This window comes from Quercus lobata, chromosome 2 (genome assembly GCF_001633185.2).
Source record: "Quercus lobata isolate SW786 chromosome 2, ValleyOak3.0 Primary Assembly, whole genome shotgun sequence".
Classification (NCBI taxonomy): domain Eukaryota; kingdom Viridiplantae; phylum Streptophyta; class Magnoliopsida; order Fagales; family Fagaceae; genus Quercus; species Quercus lobata.
This window is the reverse complement of record NC_044905.1, coordinates 102,216,158-102,238,249: the sequence shown is the minus strand read 5'-3', so window position 1 is coordinate 102,238,249 and position 22,092 is coordinate 102,216,158. Positions and strand designations below refer to the sequence as shown.

Here is a 22,092-nt window from a genome sequence, read left to right as displayed (position 1 = left end):
CTCCCTTATCACATGAGAGTTGGACCCCATGATGGGACCATGTATGATACCTATAGATCCCTAGGGACCGTTTGGATGGAGGAGTGGAAAAGTAGGAGAATGGAAAATTGTGGGAGAATGGAAAATATTTAGTTTTCCCTCTTATGTGTTTGGTTGGAGGGGTGGAAAAGTGGGAGGGTGGAAAACTCTTTTGTTTGGTTAGAGAGAAAAAGGGAAGGATGGAAAATGTAATTTATATAAATTAACTATTATACCCTTGTTACATAATATGTAAAAAATAGATTTATTTGTACTTATTAAATAATATAAAATTTACCACATCATATATATAAATTTATATTATTATTTTTATTATTATAATGTAAAAATTCCATGAATGTCATACGAAACCAAAAAATCAACAAGAAAATGAGGAGTATAATGAGGACAAGAAACAATAGATCGTGTTGAAAAATAATAAAGAAGAAGAAGGAAAAATAATAAAGAAGAAGAAGGAAAAAAAAAAGGAAAAAGGAAAGAGTGGAGAACCTGGACCATTGGACGGTGTGCTGAAGGTAAGATGAGAAGATGAGAAAAAGTGATAAGGATTTGTGGACAAAAGTCTTCAGGTGGGGTAGGGCATGAATGAGGGTAGGTGGGAGGGCATTATGCTAAAATAACAATAAGGCAGTTTTCTCTCATTGATTTTCCTCCCAATTTGGGAGGAAAAAATTTGTGGGCCCAGGAGAGAAAATTTTCTCTCCTAGGTTTTCCATTCTTCTTATTTTCTTCCCATTCCCAAACAGAGAAAAACTCAGTTTTCCACCCCATTTTCCTTCTTATATTTTCCATCCTTCCTAAATTCTACCCAATCAAACACAGTGTTAAGCTTATAGCATTCCCTTCATCCAAAGGACTATAATCACTTTTCAACCCCTAATTTAGGTTCCTCTTTCTATCAGTGCACTCCAATTCAAACCCTTGAAGGCTCCTCAATTGTATCGCCAATTGAAACTCCTCGTTATCAGCTTTTAACAATTTTCCATAGATCCCACACATAATGTCTTCCTTCATCATGACTTGGACCCAGCATTACTACCATTCTTTTGTTCATACCCATGGAGGCCACAACCATAACAAAAAAAAAAATCCCAATTTTTCACATTTAAAAGTTATCCTTGGATCTGGTTGACTTCCTTGATCAAGAGGGAATCTAGTGACCAAAAAGCATGCAATATCAAACTCAACTCGAACTTTCACATAACTTTTCCAAATGCTAAATCCTATACCTACAAGATCATTTTGCTTTTTAACAAACTAGTAGTCCCAATTTAATTATTGACTTTTTTAGCACGTTTAATTGTCTAAATGTTACATTTTTTCTTATTAAAAAAAAATTCACATTCTGCTATCATATGATGCATAAAAATTGCTGCCTTGTGTAATGGAATGTTTATGAATCATATCATCAGAATAAAAAACACTTTACATAAAATGGCCACCTTAGTAGCTTTTTTATTTTTTAGAAGAACCTCAGTAGCTTAGTGGCCATTTATATGTCATGTTAGTATTTCTTTTTTTCTTCTTCTTTTTCATTCTATTCAATCTCTCATTTTTCCCATTTTAATTTTGCTTTCCAATTCTTGGTAACCAAGTAGACAGCAAAATTAGAGAATAAAACCACTCGCAAAAATTGTCACCCATCCATCTAGTTGTACGTATGGGCACCTAGTTCTTCCTCTTTAACCAACAAGGTTGTTGTGACCACACTAGCAAAAATCTCTCTCTCTCTCTCTCTCTCTCTCTCTCTCTCAGCATTCACATCAGCTTAAATAGGTTTTTAGCTGAATTTAGTCTAAAAAACTCACTTTTTTTAGTTGAGCTAATCTATTATTTACAGATAATTACATCAATCTTAGTACTCTATCTCTATTATGTTTGAATATTATTTCTTTTTCCTTAAATATATATTTTTTAACGCATCATTTTCAATGTTTGAATAAAATATGATTTTTATTTGGTGTATTAAGTGGATAGTGCTCAATAAATGTACTGAGGACATTGTTTATTGTTAATATTTTTAGACAAAACAAGTTAGCGGCATTTTTTATGGAACTCAAGTTTTTGAAACTCGAGTTTTAAAATGTGGTAAACCACTAATTATTTCTCAAATAGTGATAAAACACTAATAATTTCAACCAGATATATTATTTGACCATTTTGCCCTTTGATCAATACCAAGGATTTTAGAAATTCTTGGAATTTTGGAGACTCTTGTTTATCATATGGATTTTGAAGGCATTGTGGAGACTCTAGTCAATCCATTACCAGAATGATATGAAGCTGCCAAAAAATGTGAGTGCCCCTGTGCAAGCTGCAATCAAACTAAAACACGTTATAGTTGGGTTGTTTTCAATGAAGGGCACGTTACCGCTTTGCTAATAACATGAAAATTGAAGCAGGGCTTTTCTAGCTTCTTCCTGTATCTATTGATATCTATTGATTTCGAAGGAATGGTGGAGATTTTGGTCAATCGTACTGCATCTGTTGATTTTAAAGGGATTGTGGAGACTCTATCGATCTATTATTATCTATTTATCAGTGCTAGGGTTGTGAATTACGCTTTTTAAGTGTAATTTTATGAACTCCAGAGGATACTTATTCCATGAAGTCTCAACTTTTTTTTTTTAATAGGAAACACTGTAGTTGTATTCATGAGTTAAGAAATAGTAGCTACATCAAATCTTGAGCATAGGCCTGCTCAATATGGCTCGGGCAGGATTCTACCCAAGCAATGTAACTAACTAATGACTTAGAATACTGAGCTAACATGTGAGCAGGGAGATTTCCCTGCCTTTTAGGGTGAGAGAAAAAACATGATCTGAACATGTGTGCTTGGTGATGGATGCCATCCACAATGAATTGGGTCGAAGAACTCAGCGTCGCTATCCCTTGAACTGCATTGAAGACTTCCAGCGCATCACACTCAAACACTGCATCTCGAATGCCTATGTCAAGTGCGAAGCGCATACCAATCTCCACGGCTTTGGCCTCCGTCTCAAGAGCACCAAGGGGACCCACCATGGGTCTGCTTAGTGCAGCGATCACATTCCCACTGCTGTCACGGATCATCACACTTAGCCCAACCCTCCTCTGGTTTGAGAACACGACCCCATCTGTATTAACCTTGTATTGTCCTTACAACGGTGGCGCCCATCGTACTGGTTCAAAGCTCGCAGCTGTTGACTTCCTCTGTCCCTCATTGGTCATCTGGTACTCATCCATTAAGCCAAGGGAGTTCTGCAGTGTGATTCTTCCAGGTTTACCCCTTCCATCGATTCGAATGACATTTCTCTCTTTCCAAATACCCCAGCATATAGATACAAACCATTCTGCCAGACCTGGTTGCATTTCCTCATGCCTTTAAAGCTTTTCAATAACATCCAAAAAGCTCCAGTTAGGCCCAATATCAAAAGGAAGAGAGAACTTACTTGTATTCCACATCTTTGGCTTGAGTACAAAACCAGAGAATGTGGAGCATGTTTTCCATCGGGTTCTCGCATAGTGCACAGCCACCTTCCACCACGATGTGCCTCTGCCGTAGAGCCTCTTTGGAAGCCAAAATGTCCCTAACAAGCTTCCAAGCAAAATGCTTGACTTTTTTAGGCAGGTTCATTCTCCATAGCCCCTTCCATACTTTCTTCCTCGCTGAGGGGTTCGAGCAGTCAACTTTGCCGCCATCTCTGTTCTCCTCATAGGCCAGTCTATATGCGCTTTGACTTTAAATTTTCCACTTGGTGTTTCCGCCCATATCATCCTGTCTTTGGGCCGATGCAAGCTTAATGGGATGCTTAAAATAGTAGTTGCATCCTCCTCTATGAAGCAGCTTCGAATCTGCTTTGCATTCCAAACCATGGATGCTCTGTTTATGAGGTCACAGACTAAAGTAACATTTGGAAAAGCATCTTCACTTGTAACAATACTGCATGAAATTGGCCTAGGGACCCATTTGTCGCACCAAACTCTCACACCCTCCCCCAAGCCAATTTGCCACCTCGTGCCTCTTTTCACCACCCCTTGAGCCGCCATTATGCTCCGCCAAGCATAGGAAGGGTGGCGGCCTAAGTTTTCCTCAATGAAGGAGCAGTGGGGAAAGTACTTCGCCTTAAAAACTAGGGCAAACAAAGAGGTGGAGTTAGTCTACAACCTCCACCCTTGCTTTGCCAAAAGCGCCAAATTAAATGATCGCAAATCTCTGAACCCCATGCCTCCCATTTCCTTTGGCATGCACAACTTGTCCCAGCTTAGCCAGGCTAGTTTTTTCTCATCTTTAACCTGACCCCACTAGAACTGCTGAATCATGCTAGTGAGTTCATCACATAATTTCTTGGGCAAGAGAAAGCAAGACACGGAATACGACGGTACGGCTTGTGCAACCGCCTTGATTAGTATTTCCTTACCAGCAGTCATCAAGAGTTTTTCCTTCTAACCCGACACTTTGTTTGCAACCCTCTGTTTTAAGTTGGCAAGAGTATTGTTTTTAGATCGACCTACCAGGGATGGTAGCTCGAGATAGGATTCATGAGGCCGAATCTCACTTGCAGCAAACATTGCCTTGATTGACTCCTTTAACTCATTAGTTGTGTTAGGACTGAAGAATAGGGAGGTTTTCGACTGATTTAACTATTGCCTGGATGATTGTTCATAAACCTACAACACCCTTAGTATTTCTGTGCACTCCTTCAACGTAGCCCTCCCAAAAATGAGGCTATCATTGGCGAAGAAGAGGTGTGACACTCTTGGGCCCCCACTCGAGGCAGCCACTCCTTTTAATCTTTCCCGTTGGATTGGACTGTGGAGTAAAGCAGACAAGCCCTCCACACAAATGTGAAAGAGATATGGAGAAAGTAGGTCGCCTTGTTGGAGCTCACGCGAATCCCAAAAATGAGGCTATCATTGGTGAAGAAGAGGTGTGACATTTTAGGGCCCCCACCCGAGGTAGCCACTCCTCTTAATCTTTGCCGTTGGATTGGACTATGGAGTAAAGCAGACAAGCCCTCCGCACAAATGAGAAAGAGATATGGAGAGAGTAGGTCGCCTTGTTGGAGCCCACACGAAGGATGTATTTCCCCATATGGACTGCCATTAATTCTCACTGCATAAGAGACCAATGACATGCACCTCATGTCTATTTGCACCCATTGCTCATGGAAGCCTAGTTTTAACATTATTTGCTTTAAGCACTCCCACTCAACCCGGTCGTAGGCTTTACTCATATCTAATTTCAATGTCATTTCCCCACTTTTGGCTATCCTTAGCTTGCCAATGTGATTCATCACTTCATGTGCCACTAAAACATCATCTGTAATTAACCTCTCTGCCACAAAAGCACTTTGGTTTTCACACACGATTTCCTACAACACTAACTTCATTCTGTTTACCACCACTTTTGAAGCCAATTTGTAAGCCACATTGCACAAGCTTATTGGTTGGTAATCCGTGACCCTTTTTGGATCTTTCATTTTTGGGATGAGCACAATATGAGTCTCATGAAACTTAGGCGGTGCTATACCGTGGCTAAGAAAATTCAATGTGGTACATATAACAGTAGTTCTAACAGTAGGCCAATAATGTTGATAAAATAAAGGGGACATACCGTCAGGACCCGAGGCCATCATGGGATGCATTTGCTTCAAGGCTTTCTTGACTTCCATTGCCTAAAACTCCCTGTTCAGTAAGGCGTTCATCCTGTTCGATACTTTTGTTTGAATGGCATCAATGAGCTCCCCCTCAATCCGAGGTTCAAAGGAGGTAAAGAGGTTATCAAAATACTGTACGAACTCACGGCCAATCTACTCCTCATCTTTTATCCACACGTTGTTGGAGTCCAACACCCTACTTATAGTGTTACACTGCAGGCGGTTAGATGCTTTGGTGTGAAAGAATGATGTATTCTTGTCCCCTGCTTTCAACTAACAATTCCTTGACCTCTGTAACCATATATCTTCCTCAATGACTAGTGCTTTGTTTAACTCTAATCTAGTCTCATGAAGATCATCCAAGACAGCGCCACCCATGTTCGAATTCTCCAATATTTGGAGCTTCTATTGCAATGTTGAGACTCTTCTACCTACATGGCCAAACACATTTTTGTTCCACGATGTCAATGTGGATTGGCATTCTTCTAAGTAGCTAGCAATTAGCCATTGAGAGCCCCTGTTTTCACCTCTTACCCAAGCTTCCTGTACCATCTCACTACACGCATCATCTCTGAGCCACATGGCTTCAAACCGAAAGAGTTTAGATCTCTTGAGCTTCTGCTTTGAGGAGTTGGTTGCCTTTAGGAGCAGTATACTATGATCGGACGTAGAGGAGGCAATGTGGAATAACTTAGTGCATGGGAACATCCCCACCCAATTGGTTGAGACTAGTGCACGATCTAGCCGTTCTAGTATCCACCCACGATTGCCCAACCTCTGCCGCCAGGTGAATGCCGAGCCCTTGTACCCTAAATCCCTAAGATTGCATTTATTAATCGCATCCCAGAATTGTTTCATCTGGCCCTCTGGTCTAGCATTGCCACCCTCCTTCTTACTTGCGAACATGAGTTCATTGTAATCCCCCATACACACCCAAGGTAAGTCGTTGCGAGTACTGAGCCTTGACAACAGAGCTCATGATTCACTACGTCTACTAATGTCGGGATGCCCGTAAAAACCGGTGAACCTTCATTTCCTTGCACCCTGATCCTCCGTTATAATAGCATCTATATGGTTGGTTAAGTATGTTTTCACCTCCATAGTTGTAGAACACCTCCATAGGAGGGCAAGTCCCGCCCCCCCCCCTCAACGAACACATGGTACCACTAGCCCCTGTTTTCTGTCCAACTTCCTTTGGATCCATTTCATCTCTGTAACATCATGTTTGGTCTCCATTAAGAAGACTAAGGTGGGATCTTCCTCCATCACTACTTTGTGGAGTGCTTTAACGGTGAGGGGGTTCCCAAGCCCCCTATAGTTCTAGCTTATCGCACTTATTGCTCCCGACAGTGCTAACCTGCAGCCACCGCCGATCCAGTCTCTTAAGGCATGAGTTTGCTAAAGGCCATGACATCCCTTTCTACCCTGGTCCTCTTCACATTCTCCACAATACCCGATATGTCTTCCAAGGGAGAACGAGTTCTACGCTTGCCACACTTCTCAGTATACTCTACCTGCATCATGGTACCCGTCTCCAACCATCGCTCTTCTCCATATCTATCACTCTACGCGAATTGTTTTCTTTTCTTTGCATGGCTAGGCCTACTCGTCCTTTCTTTAATGTTGCTTGGTTGGATTTTTTCGGTTTGAGCTTTGCTGAGCTGGACGGTGAAGTTGGGCACATAGTGAAAGGAGAAAGAGTTGAAAGTTTTACCTGGGCTTGATCAGCAGGCCCGTTAAGCGTCTGTGGCCTTGGAAGAGTCACCGTGTTGTTATTTAACTTTCCCTAGGGCTCACTGTGGCTAGATGAGTCTTCCTTCTTCACCTGCACATGAGGGGACTGAACATTTGTTCGTATCGCCTTGGTCATACTCATGCTCAGCTCTACATGAAGTCTCACCTTATTAAGCAATAACAGAGAAATCTCCAATATATATTTCTTAAAATCTTTACATTTCAATGTTAAATAAGTGGTTTAATTTTTGGTCACATCATTAATTATTTAAATAGTAGATATTATCAACGAATATTTAAATGTAAATGATGCAATAAATAGTAAATGGTTATGATTTTGACCTTTTTGATTGGGCAAATTTATTTTGTTTTTTCTTTTCTTATTATTATTTTTTTTTTCGCTTGTATGACATAACCCTCAATTTTTTCCCCTCTTTTTTTTTATGAACATCTAAATGAGTAATGGACATTTTAAATGTTTTTTTGGCGTACATTTTACTCATCAAATTAATGAAGACTTTAGTTTTCTTATTAAGAAGTAACGAAAACACAAGGAAAATATGCTAAACATGAAAAGTAAAAAAAAAAAAAAAAAGTTGCCTCTTTTCTAAATAGAAAATTAGTACAATTACTTTAAAGTTTTGGCATGGTGAATTAGTAGAATATCCATCCATAACTACATGGTGAAAGCTTTTTATTGCCATAGTTTAAATTGCTTTGGACATTGAAATTTTAAGCATGTCAGGCATCAGTCATTACCATTCATATTGATAAATGATATCTCGAAGGAATATTTTATAGAGACAAAAATTCCTATTATTTAGGATATTGTCATACCAAAGGTTTGTTTGTCTTTGTATTTGGTTTTTTTCAATTTTTTTTTTTTTTTTATAATTTTTTTCTTACAAGGCTTTTATCATTACCAAGCGGGTTAAATCAACAAAACTACATAGCATGGAATTGTTTATTTCCAATTGCTTATTTGCATAATATTTATCAAAAGATATAATTTTTTGTAACTTTTATTTTAAATATGTTACATAAAGGTAAAAGCTAATTTATTTCAAAATATCTAAAAGCTAGAATATATGCACAAAAGCGAAGACAAAAAATAATGAAAAACTGTTTTCAACAATTCGCACACGCATACATAGAAGAGCAATAGCGTAGTTTGTTTTCAGACCTAAATTTTGGAGGCATAAGAGATTGTTGGGTTGGTCACAAAACTCACAACCCACATGTCCTTTTGCCTCAACTCAAATGTCACCTACTGCATTGGAAAACGCTAGTTCTTGAATAATAATCAATTTCCCTTCAATAATAATAATAATAATAATAATAATAATAATAATAATGATATTGATGATGGAAGTCATGCTCATAGTTTAAATCATGAGAAAACGTTCTGTCCGAAGCTGGCAAAAAAGGGGCTATTTATGGCACCAATCAGGAGCTACCACGTCAGATACACGTTGAGGCCTCAGTACACTCTATCACATAGGATTGTAGCTCAAACAAAACCAAAATCACCAAATACATTCTATTTAGAAGAAGCCCTTACCTAGAGAAAACAGAATCCGGTGCCTCTCCTTTGAGTCTGACCAACGGAGCTCTTCCCCTCCGTTGGAGCCACTGCCGCGTCGATCTGAGCCGGCGCCCATGCACCAAATATTGCGGTTTGTTTCGATTTCCCCTTTATTGTTTGATTAGTTATCTCCCCAATATTTAGGTTTTGAAATTTTGATGGGTTTGGGTTATTTTTGGATATCAATCTGTTCATATTGGTATAGGTTTTGTTGATTTATGTCTATTTTGCTTTTTTCCCCTCTTTATTGTTTGATTAGTTATTTCCCCAAAATTTAGGTTTTGAAATTTTGATGGGTTTGGGTTATTTTTTGGATATCAATTTGTTCATATTGGTATAGGTTTTGTTGATTTATATGGATTTTGCCTTTTTTTTTAGGGTATTTTCATGGGGTTTATTAGATTCTTAAGTGATAGGCCACCTACCTGCACAAACTTAAATTTCTTGGAAGTTCATGGATTTTGGTTTTAATGGATACAGACTTAAATTTCTTGTACCACTCTTGAATTTGTCATCGATTCACTTTTTCTTCCTTCATTTTGTAAATTAAGTATATAATAAAAAAGTTGTGCTTCCTTTCTTCCTGATGTCAATTAGAACTGCAATCTGTTACAAGAAAGCCATACACAAATGATAAGTAACTAGCAATCTGTTGGATTTTTCCTTTGGACTCAATAAGTCATTTGAGATTGATGGAGCAAAGCAGAAGTTACATGAGCTTTGTGGCAAGAAAATATGGCCTAAGCCTATTTACAGGTACGAGCTTCTTTATTATGAGCAATGAAGCAATAGAGAGTATGTGTGTGTGTGTGTGTGTTCTGAATTATTTGATGATAAGCCTGTTAGGTTTGTGAGTTGAACCATGATCAAGCCTTCTGTATTCTCTCTCCCCGTCCCTCCCTCCTCTCTCTCCCATAGGCCATAGTTTATGATTTAGAATTTCATAAGGATGGCATGGAATGTTTTGAAGAGCTTGATTACTGGGTTCACAATGATTGGAACCACGAATGCCGATCTCTATGGCATGTCAAATGAACATAAACTAGTAGGCTTTGTAGTTTGTTCTATTGGCTTATGGGCACTCACACGTTCATTGCAGTTTTTAATCTTGCAATGAAATGCTTTTTTTAATCTCCTCTGTGTGTGTACTGTTAAACCACTACTTATGTTGGATATAAAATTTTCATGCTTTTCTTCTTCTCAACTATTTACTATTTTTTCAAATTCTCACTTTCATATCTATATTGTAAGATATTAAATCTGAACGTACTTTTGCTATAACTTGCAGCCTTGAGAATCATGAGGGTCCACCACACGACAAGAAATATGTTTCATCAGTTCAAATACCAACAGTAGATGGTATTTTATATATAGAGGGAGATGAAAAGTCAAGAGTAAAGGAAGCACAAAATTCTCCAACTTCTCACCAGAGTGTTGGAATCATAGGAGTGGACAGAAAGGTTCAAGTAGAACTCTCTAATCAAGGTAGCTAGAGGAGGATGATCAACATCCAACAAAGCCAACTAGCCCCTATGCTCAAAGTTTCTCCTACTTTCTGGGTTAAGCTCATATAAAACTACTTTCCACTTAGCTCACACATTCCTAATAATGTTCAGCTTCTCATACGTCTCTTGGTTTTTCTCACTTAAAAACCGCTCACTATCAAAGGATGGAGTAGAAGAAGAAGAAGAAGAAGAGGATGTGAGGAAATGTTTTATGGTAAACTTTTATATTTATTATAATATATATATACACAGACACATACATATATATATATTTATAAATATAAAAAATAGCGGTAAACCCGAAACGGTATACCGGTATTGACCAGTATCCGAAATATATCGTACCGGTGGCTAAATCGGTACAGCCTCCGGTACGGTATTGACATCCTTGGCTAAAATACATAGAATACTTTATGGAATTGCAAGTAGACCCATGTGATATAGGGGTTAAAGCAAGTGTGTTCACTTGATTGCTTGGGCATGATTAGTTTATGCCACTGGATTTTTTTAACTAAAATGTACCTATTTAACAATTAACATTAACACTTACAGTATAAAGTGAAAGTTCCATATGTATCAACCACTCTCATTGTTGTATGCAACCTAGTTGATTGCTTGCTCTGTCTTTTATTGCTAAAGCTGCTTATATTCTTTATGTATCACTCCCTCTCATTGTTCCCTATACTGATTAAGGAAGGTACTTTCTATGCATCATATGAGCTTTGTATGCTTAAAACACAATTATATTGAAAAGGTTAATCATTCTTTTGCACAGCTGCACACAGTTTTGCATCTTTAGCTAGATCTAAGAGCTAAATTTGTTGATATTACTGTAATTCCATAATATTTGTGTTTGATCCGATAAGTACTTAAATGGTTTAAATGTATGACGTTGTTCAATCAATGAAATAAATGCATTACATTTTATTTTGTTAGTTTTAAAGCATTAAAATAATCTTTCATGGATACCCTTGTTTCTCAAACAAAATGTAAAAAACATGATTGAATGAATCTATACAAGACCAACAAAAAAATTTCTGTATGCATTTTTTTGCTCTTACTTCACAGGATGATGACATATACCCCCAAATTTTTTTTTTTTTTTTTTTCTGAAAGCAAAGTTTCTAATTGACAATAAAACCTGTCACAATTTGCAATAGAAGTTCCTAATTGACAATACATCACTTGAAATAAAACCTGTCACGATTCAGAATACAACCCATGAATCTTCAATTTCTTTAAATCTATTGCTTTGCATTCCACTCTTTTTTTTTGCACGTTCTGGACCTATTCTTTCTGTGTCTTCATCATGTCTATGAGGAAACCCTTCCTTTGAACAAACATATTTAATACCAACCAATATTCTATCATTTTTAGTCTTTCAAGTATGATTTACTCGTATGCCCAACCCCTTTCACCTTGCATATGCATTATAACATGCTTTAACATCCTCAAGCTTATCAAATACCATATTGAGACATGGTTCCAAATGCCTATTGCATGCAAAAGGTTGATTTGAACCATTCAATGACAAGTCTACATCATTTTGATCTTCATTTATTTCTGACTCATCATCCATCATATCATAAAGTGAGATTGTTTTAGGTTCATTGCTCGCACTCATATTTTCAATTCAAGTAATTTTAAATTTCAAAATAACCTATAAAAAACAAAGAAGAAACAATTCATAAGAAACAATTGAGAAAAAATTCAAATATTGTGCTATTACAATATCAAACTTGCACAATTTGGCAAACTTGTTTAATTATAGACTTGTTCTAGGGTACAAGTAAAGAGTGAATCCAACCACTTAATACAAAATTGAACAACCAATTTGAATTTTTAGAAATTCAAATTAATTCCATATAAGCACAACAGAGGCAAGGTACATTTGAACACCCTACTCAACAACTCAATAAAAACTACATAAAATAGCTCCAACTACATCTTTTATTGCACTCTGGTACATATAGAGAGCAAATTGACATTACAAGTAGGAGAAAATTGAAATTACAAGTAGCATAAAATTATATTTGAAGATAAGAATATGATAATATCTATCAAATAAATGATACTGGTTGTGTCCCGGAGGCCTAGGTTCACGGTGGAGAATTCAACAACCACAGTAAAAAAACTTGTCAAAAAGGCACCTGTAACAAAAAACAAGATTCTCATTCAATTAAATTCATTTTAGTGTTGGATTCCTAATTGAACAAGCTCCCAAGAAAAGCAAATCCAAAAAATTTAAGTCAAGGTTTAAAAAGAAAAAGAAAAAAAAAGAAACACAAACTAAAAAATTAAATAAATATGACAGTATAATGACGACGGGGCAACCTAGAAATAGTTATTTTTGCCTGCACTTAATACCTATTTTACTTATTTTTGCCTGCACTTAAAAGTTATTCAAGAATGGAAGATGTGAAATAGTTCATGCTAGTCTCAGCCATAAATAAATAGGGTTAAGAAAACATCTTGAATTAAGAAAAAGCACAAATTCAACCATCATACGAGTACTTAAATAATAAATGATAGGCATTGATCCAAGTTGAAAAAATTTGTACAAGGAAATTCAATATCATCCAAACAATAAGCCTTTTTATAACATAATAGAAAGGACTACCACCTTTCAAAAACAAGAAAGAAAGAAAAAAAAGATATCCAATGAGGTTTATAAACCAATAGTATTACTATATATAGTTCAGAAAATTGAGAAGCACAAAATCCTAGCCATAAATAAATAGAGTTAAGAAAACATCCTGAATTAAGAAAAAGCACAAATTCAACCATCATACGAGTACTTAAAAAATTAAGTGGTAGGCACTGATCCAAGTTGAAAAAATTTGTACAAGGAAATTCAATATCATCCAAACAATAAGCCTTTTAATAACATAATAGAAAGGACTACCACCTTTCAAAAACAAGAAAGAAAGAAAAAAAAAAGATATCCAATGAGGTTTATAAACCAATAGTATTACTATATATAGTTCAGAAAATTGAGAAACACAAAATCCTAGCTACGAACAAGGAGATCAATCAAGCTCATCAACCAAAAAGACAAAGAAAAAGAGCCTCAACAGTTGAATAGCGGCTTTGATACATCTCAATAAGGATTTGGTAACATTTAAAAATAAAATAAGTGTTACTAATTTCAGCCAAAGTTTATCAGATTGTATATTTGTATTTGTATCCAATTTATAAAGGAAAAATTCTTGATTTCACATTTACATTCCCCTTTTATGTTTGGATACGGTAGTTGTAATGTTAGGAATCAGAGGTAACCATTGTCAAGAACTAAAACCAAAATCAAAATCTCTATAAGTTTCACATTTATACATTTGCTAAAGGATATTTTAGTGGGCAAATTTCACATGGGTTACATTATACTTTTGCTATGCTGTAGTATTATCATGTTCTGCAATATTTTTACTTCTAAAACTTAAATCTTGCACCATTGGGAGTGACATGAAATTGTTTTCCTTTTAGTTGATTAGATAAAACTGACATTTAGTCAAATCAACGGTAGCTAGTTACTTATCATTTGTGTATGGCTTTCTTGTAACAGATTGCAACAATTCTAATTGACAGCAGGAAGAAAGGAAGCTCAACTTTTTTATTATATACTTAATTTACAAAATGAAGGAAGAAAAAGTGAATCGATGACAAATTTAAGAATCAAGAGTGGTACAAGAAATTTAAGCCTGTATCCATTAAAACCAAAATCCATGAACTTCCAAGAAATTTAAGTCTATACAGGTGGGTGGGCTATCACTTAAGAATCTAATCAAAACCCATGAAAATACCCCACAAAAAAGGCAAAATCCATATAAGTCAACAAAACCTATACCAATATGAACAAATTGATATCCAAAAAAAACCCAAACCCATCAAAATTTCAAAACCTAAATTTTGGGGAAATAACTATTAACTAATCAAACAATAAAGGGGCAAAAAAAGAAGAAAAAGAAAATCCATATAAATCAATAAAACCTATACCAATATGAACAGATTGATATCCAAAAAATAACCCAAACCCATCAAAATTTCGAAACCTAAATATTGGGGAGATAACTAATCAAACAATAAACGGGAAATCGGAACAAACCGCAGTATTTGGTGCGTGGGAGCCAGCTAAGATTGATGCGGTGACAGCTCTTGTGGCGGGGAGGAGCTCCGTTGGTCAGACTCAGAGGAGAGGAGGCGTTGGCATCGGACTCTGTTTTCTCCAGGTAAGGGCTTCTTCTGAACATAACGTGTTTGGTGATTTTGGTTTTGTTTAAGCTACAATCCTGTGTGATAGAGTGTACTAAGGCCTCAATGTGTATCTGAAGTGGCAGCTCCTGATTGGTGGCGTAAATAGCCCCTTTTCTACCAGTTTCGGACAGAACGTTTTCTCTCCTATGAAATGGTCTATCGCCCCTCTTTCTTGCATCTTCCGTTAAATTACTTCTCCATTATTTATTATTATTTTTATTTTATAAATTCAGATTTAAAAGAAAATAAGAAAAATCTGAAAAAAGAAAAAGAAAAAGAAAACCATCGACCCCCTCTCTCTCTCAAGTCTGACTCATCCTCTCTTCCTTTTCCCCAAATTCTCTACGTTAGGGATTTGGGTCTCTCAAAGTTTCTCTGATTTGATTTACGTTAGGGATTTGTTTTGTTTCTTTGTCTTGTTTTGATTTCAAGGGAAAGGGAATGATGACCTGGCGGAGATAGCACCGGCAGCAAAGGCGGTAGCGGCAGAGGCTCCACGTCAGTGCCGTCACTGTTGAACGAGAAGGAGAAAGCGAGAGTGAGCTGGACCTCTTCGATTCTCTGGCATGCGCACCAAAACGACGCCGAAGTTGTCCGAAAGCTTCTGGAGGAACATCAGACGTTGGTGCATGCTAGGGACTACAACAACGGCACGCCGCTCCACGTGGCATTGCTCCACGATTGGATTGAAGTCGCGAAGTGCTTGATCGAGTATGGCGTCGATGTCAACGCTTAGGATTGATGGAAGAACACCGTTAAAAAAAAAAAACACACTCTCTCTCTCTCTCTCTCTCTCTCTTTTATTGTTTCTTGGTCAATTTTTGCTTCCCCTAATGTTTTTATTTTTTTTTTATAGATTTTTCTTATTTTTTTAATTTTAAATTAAAAAAAAAGAGCAAAATGGCGTTGTTTCAAGTATATATAATAGTAGCACTAACTGAGTTGTAACAGAGTTTTGAATTGACAAAAATTGAAAATTAGAGGATTGAATTGAAAAACTGAAAGTTATAGGACTGAAATGAAAAATAGTGAAAATTAGAGGGTCAGTTTTAGAATTTTGCCTAAAAGTTACTATGCCAGATAAGCTGAAAGGGAAAGCAGCGTAAGCCTAACATCATGGAAGAACCGTCAGCATGGGCTTTGTAAGCATCTGCGTGGAATTTTCGTTCTTGCAAAAAAATGTTAAGTAATTAGCTAATATTAGTAAGTAAGAAAATAATTTCAATGGTGAGTTCAAATTAGAACTAATAATAACTTTTTACATAAGATTTTGATGTGATTCTTATGAAAATATTGCAAAAAATATTATGAATATAATATTTTTTTATTAAAAAATATAATTATTGAGAATAAATATAAAAAGAATAAAAAATAAATAAAGAAGTAATATTTAAATAAGATAAAAAATGTGATAGGAATTTTATTAAAAGATGTATTTGTAAAATTGTATAGCTAAAAAAATAAAAATTACTATTTATACTGCAATCAATACAAAAATTTGGAGGTGTTGCTTGAGATCTTCCGTTAAATTACTTCTCCATTTCCTCTTCATCTCATTCCGAAGCTCATATAAAAAAAACACAAACTCTTACTCCCTTTCTTATTCTCACCCTCCTCATCCCCACCGACACCGACACCGACACCGACACCGACACCGACACCGACACCAACACCAACACCAACACCAATACCAACACCATCTCCCAGTACTCCTATAGCTATAGCTAGTTAATTTTTTCATCTTTCAAACAAACAAACAAACAAACAAGATCATCAACTATCTAGATCCACAAACATATAGTATGGAAACTACTCATCCTTGGCCTGAAGGTCCATCAACTACTTGGAAAAAGTTGATCGAAGAGCTAGATGAAGGCCGAGACTTTGCAACCCAGCTTAAGTCTGAAGGTCCATCAACTACTCGGAAAAAGTTGATCGAAGTGCTAGATGAAGGCCGAGACTTTGCAACCCAGCTTAAGTCTGAAGGTCCATCAACTACTCGGAAAAAGTTGATCGAAGAGCTAGATGAAGGCCGAGACATTGCAACCCAGCTTAAGTCCCTTCTCCACAAGCGCTTGGAAATAACTCATGACCATGCCTCACCCTCACCCTCACCTGATGAACTTGTCTCGAAAATCATGAGATCTTTCACTGAGAGTCTTTCCATACTCTCTTGTAAGTCTGTTGAGGTAATTCATCGGAATCTGGCTGTTTCCCATGCTGCTTCACATTGCGATGACCCCAGGTCTGATGACTATGATTACTTTCATGACTCTGATGACTCTGGCGGCTCTGATGACTCTGGCGAGAATAGAAAGAGGCCAACTCCCAAGGATCGGAGAGGCTGTTATAAGGGAAGGTATATTTTTCTCCTATAATTTTATATTTATTATTACCGGCCACCACTCTTTTTAATTAAGTTTGACTACTGAAACAAATATGTCTTATATATGAAGATTATAAGGTCATATATAGTAGTACTCATCTTCTTCAATTATGTGATCTAATACTTATAATATATATAATTAAACTGAAATGCCTTCTCTTTGGAATGGGGCAAATCCAAAGAGAAGGCATGTTCCAACCTATTATTGTACATATTCATCCTTTTACCCTTTTTCGTTTTTTGTGATTTTTGAAATATATATATATATATATATATATTTTCCTTGGGGCCTTGGAGTGCAGGATGAAAGATGCTGGGACATTTGAGGTCCCTTTGTCTCAAGCTAAGACAGATCTGGGTTTGCAAAGCCAGGCTGGAAATTGGAACAAGTCAAGTGAAGTGGGACCAGCTTATACAGTTCCTGAGAGGGATCAAGAATCTACTCAATCAGCACTCACTCAGTTAACTGGATCAAGAGACAGTGAGGGGGTAGGTGATGCAGAAACAATAGAAGGGGGGAATGGGGCAAATCCAAAGAGAAGGCATGTTCCAACCTATTATTGTACATATTCATCCTTTTACCCTTTTTCGTTTTTTGTGATTTTTAAATATATATTTTCCTTGGAGTGCAGGATGAAAGATGCTGGGACATTTGAGTTCCCTTTGTCTCAAGCTAAGACAGATCTGGGTTTGCAAAGCCAGGCTGGAAATTGGAACAGGTCAAGTCAAGTGGTACCAGCTTATACAGTTCCTGAGAGGGATCAAGAACCTACTCAAACAGCACTTACTCGGTTAACTGGATCAAGTGACAGTGAGGGGGAAGGCGATGCAGAAACAATAGAAGAGGGGAATGGGTCAAATCCAAAGGGAAGGCATGTTCCAACGTATTATTGTACATATTCATCCTTTTACCCTTTTTTGTTTTTTGTGATTTTTGAAATTTTTTTTTTTTTTTTTTCCTTGGAGTGCAGGATGAAAGATGCTGGGATATCTGAGGTCCCTTTGTCACACAAGACTGTGGCAGAACCAAAAATCATGGTGGGCAAAGGCAATCCTTATCAAGGTGGTAACTCCATCTGTCTTTTTTTTTTTTTTTTTGTGTGTGTGTGTGTTTTGTTCCCATGATTGCGTGGTGCAATTGGATTCTAAGAATAAATCACTATTTTTCTGACAAAAAAATTAAAATCATATAAATTGAGTGACTGAATTGCATCAACTTTGACCCCAGTTAAATGGCTTCTTGTATAAATAAATTACCTCTAAGATGAAGCTTTAGGGTTTATATAATTTGAAGTGTGGCGAGCTTTTTATTTTTATTGTCTGATCTGATTTGCAATCAACTTTCAAAAATGATTTATTTATAATTTGTCTCCAATTTTTTTTTTTTTTAAAAATTTAATATATATTAAAGGGACTGAAGCTTACAATCCTAAAATATGGTTTAAACATGTCAGTGAGGCTGTCTATTAAAGTTAAAGAGTTTTTTTTTTTTTGGATAGGTAACTAGTGCATTTTTATTGGTCAATAAAAATATAAACTTTGAGTTTACCATGATGAATACAAAGGAACAAGGAATACATAAATTCAAACAATCAAATTACTGGTATAAGAGAAGCTAGGAAATCAAGAATGGATGAACAATCTGAGGAACCCCAATACCTGGACCAATCAAAGACATTTCTGGCACAAATATTTGAGTTAATCCAATGAGTTTTCGATGTCCTCAAACAAATGAAGATTCCACTCCTTCCATAAAATCCACATCAAACAACCTGGAATCATGTTCTAAATATCTGAGCCTTGCTTCTCAAGCCAATTCCTCCAACAAAACAATAAACTCACAATAAAGTCTGGCATGACTCAGTGAGTCCCAAAGATCTTAAACACGTCCACCTACAGAGTATGGGAAACATCACAATGAAGAAGTAAGAGATGATCCACTGATTCCCCAATACTTTGACACATACAACACCAATTCACTTGTGGCAATCCTCTCCACATAAGATTATCCAAAGAAAGGATCCGACATAAAGCTGCTGTCCACATAGAGAAAGCTACCCGTTTAGGAACTTTAACTTTCCAAATACGCTTACGTGGAAATGGAGAATTAGTAGCACCTCAAATCTCTTGATAAAAAAAACCAAGTCTCAAACTTGTCACTCCCTTTGAGGCACCAACGCATCCTGTTGGCTATCACTTCACTCACCATTTGGAACCCAAGAGTAAATATGATCAAGAAAAGAGAAAATCACCTCTAATTCTCAGTCATAAAAATCTCTGTGAATTCTCAAGTTCCAAGTCCTATTATTCCCATCTACCTAGTGGTCCAAAACATTAGAGATAAAAGCTTCTTTATCACATTAACACTCAAAAAGATTAGGGTAAAGAGTCTTAAGAGAAGTGTCCCCAGACCACCAATCATGTCAAATAATAATATGATTACCCTCTCTAGCTTCGAAAGCCAAATGTTCAGAAAAACTATCCCAACCTACTTGTATACTACACCATAAACCACACCCATGAGCCCCCTGACTAACTTTACTACTCCTCCCCCCTCTATCCCCCATATTTGGTGGGAATAACCCGTCTTCATAAATGAGAAACTTTTTTTTTATGACTTAGGAGAACTTCACTTAGATTTAGTTGCATGTCGTATAGCATACTGTACAAAAATTCTCACTGTTAATCAAACTTCTATAGGCAACTAACTCCACCTGCGGGGACTAGTTACTAGGTAATTTAGGAGTTTTGCACTCCTGATTGGTTAAGCAATTTATTCTCATGCCCAAGAAAGAAACTTCATGCTTACACCTCCATAATCATTTCCCTAGCAATGCTTACCTCAATGTGAGAAAAAACCTTGTCCCTTGCCACCAAGGGGTATTTGAAGCCCTCCTCTGACGCCCCCTAGAAGAAATTTCTCTAAATTCTTTCCAATCTGTCAGCCACAAATTTAGGGATGGTAAACAAAGAAAAATAATATGTTGGAAGGCTTGACAGAGTGCTTTTCAACAAAGTGAGTCTACCTCCCCTTTGATAAGTAGAGTCACTACCAACTAGAAAGTTTCTTTTCCATCTAATCCAAAATGGGATTCCAAATAGAAGTTGCCTTTAAACAGTGTACCCAAAGACATTCCGAAATATTTCATTGGCAAACTACCCACCCTGCACTGAAGTATACCAGCTTAATCATCCAGGTTACTCACCTTCCTAATAGGTACAATTTTACTTTTCTCCACATTAAGCTTCAATCCAGTAATTGCTTGGAAACATATAAGAGTCATCCTGATGTAAAACAATCATTCCCTAGAAGCATCGCAAAATAAGATAGTGTAATTAACAAAAAGATGTGAAATGCACTCTCCATCTGTGTTATTAAGCCTTACATGAAATCCATGTATTAAACCACTCTCCTCAATTTTCTTCAATATCTTGGGCAAAACCTCCACGATCAGATGAAACAGAAGAGGTAGATCTCCTTGTTTCAAACCCGGTGTGCTTAAACCCAGCAGGGGGAGCCATTAACCAATGTTGAGAAATGAACAGTGGTGACACAGGGCCTAATCCATCTCCTCCATCTATCCCCCAACCCATTCTGCTCAAAAGATTAAACAGAGAATCTCAATTCACATGATCATAGGCTTTTTCCATGTCCAGCTTGTAGGCCACATCCGGGATACAACTCTTCAATTTTCTATCTCGGCACTCATTATCAATGAGTACTAAATCTAAAATCTGCCTACCACTAAAAAACATCCATACGAGGTGCTCAATAATCTCAACCAAGTATCAATCACAGCATAAGCATCCACTTTGATATCACAAATTTTGCCATAGGGATTGATAAAAATCACATAAATTCTTCATAATTACATATAACTCACATAAATTATGCCAATAAGCATGCCATGAAAAAATACACAAAAATATTACAGATTTAGGAATTAAATTGAGATTTTGAGAGAGAGAGAGAGAGAGAGAGAGAGAGAGAGGTCGTGTGGGTTGGCAGTGATAGTGGGGCAGGGTGGGTTGGTTGCTGTGGGGGATGGGGGGGGTCAATGGATTGGGAACGAAAAACAGCAAAAATAATTACAAAAAAATGTTCACTGTGGGTTATCTTGGCTAAAACTGGTGGATTGCTGGTCTAATTTGTTGTGTTGGAAGAGCTTTGTTGGTGGGCTTGTGCAATGGTTTCTCTTGTGGTTTGGAGTGGTCAGCTTGGGGGAGGGAGTTGGCTACTTACTCGGGGGTTGGAGGGTGTTCTGTTGTGCTCTCTGAAAATGTTTTATGTGTTAAGGCCAGGCCTAAAACATTTTAGGCCTCTCTCAATTGTGTTTTCCCACTCAACCTAAAATATTTTCAGGAAAACCAGTATTCACCTTCACCAAACACACAAATACAATGAAAACATTTTTGGAAAGCAACAATCTTTTGCGTTACTGTCAACATATTAGGCTTCACGAACTATTCCTTGGTGGACAAAATATACAACATTTTTTCTTTGACAAGAAATACCAATTACTTCTTTAAAACAATACTATTTATTTATTTATAGAGAATGTATTTTTTGTTTTTGTTGTTGTTGGCCATAACAGAAAATGTTTTTTTTTTTTTTTTTTTTTTGGGGGGTGTGGGTGGGGGAGGGTATTCACAGTAGGTCAGACCACTGAGTTGAATCCCGCTATTAACTTCAACGACCTGCCGCCTGCCAGTTGTTGGCTGCAGTTTGGGAGTTTATGGTTGGTTCAGTTATAATATTATCCCCTCCCTCTCCAAACCGAACTGTGCCCAATCCAATGTTTGACCTTAGATATCCTCTTTTTGGGGTTGGAACTGGCTTTGTGAAAGATTAACTGATAAGCATCGTGTGGGTGCAGTTTATTATCATCACTTGGTGTTTTCCACTGCGTTGAGTTTGTTTTCTTTTGAAATTAGAATTTTATGTGTCCTTTG

General features: G+C 36.9%; 1 protein-coding gene across 1 annotated transcript; it reads left to right on the top strand.

Annotated features, from left to right (window-relative positions):
- The first annotated feature begins 16,311 nt into the window (after nucleotides 1–16,311).
- LOC115974079 lies at nucleotides 16,312–21,992 on the top strand. Its single transcript, XM_031094296.1, has 5 exons — nucleotides 16,312–17,112; nucleotides 17,442–17,681; nucleotides 17,772–18,011; nucleotides 18,111–18,205; nucleotides 21,889–21,992. The coding sequence occupies exons 1-5, from the start codon at nucleotides 16,556–16,558 to the stop codon at nucleotides 21,990–21,992; spliced, it is 1,236 nt and encodes a 411-aa protein (XP_030950156.1). The 5' UTR covers nucleotides 16,312–16,555.
- The last annotated feature ends 100 nt before the right edge of the window (nucleotides 21,993–22,092 follow it).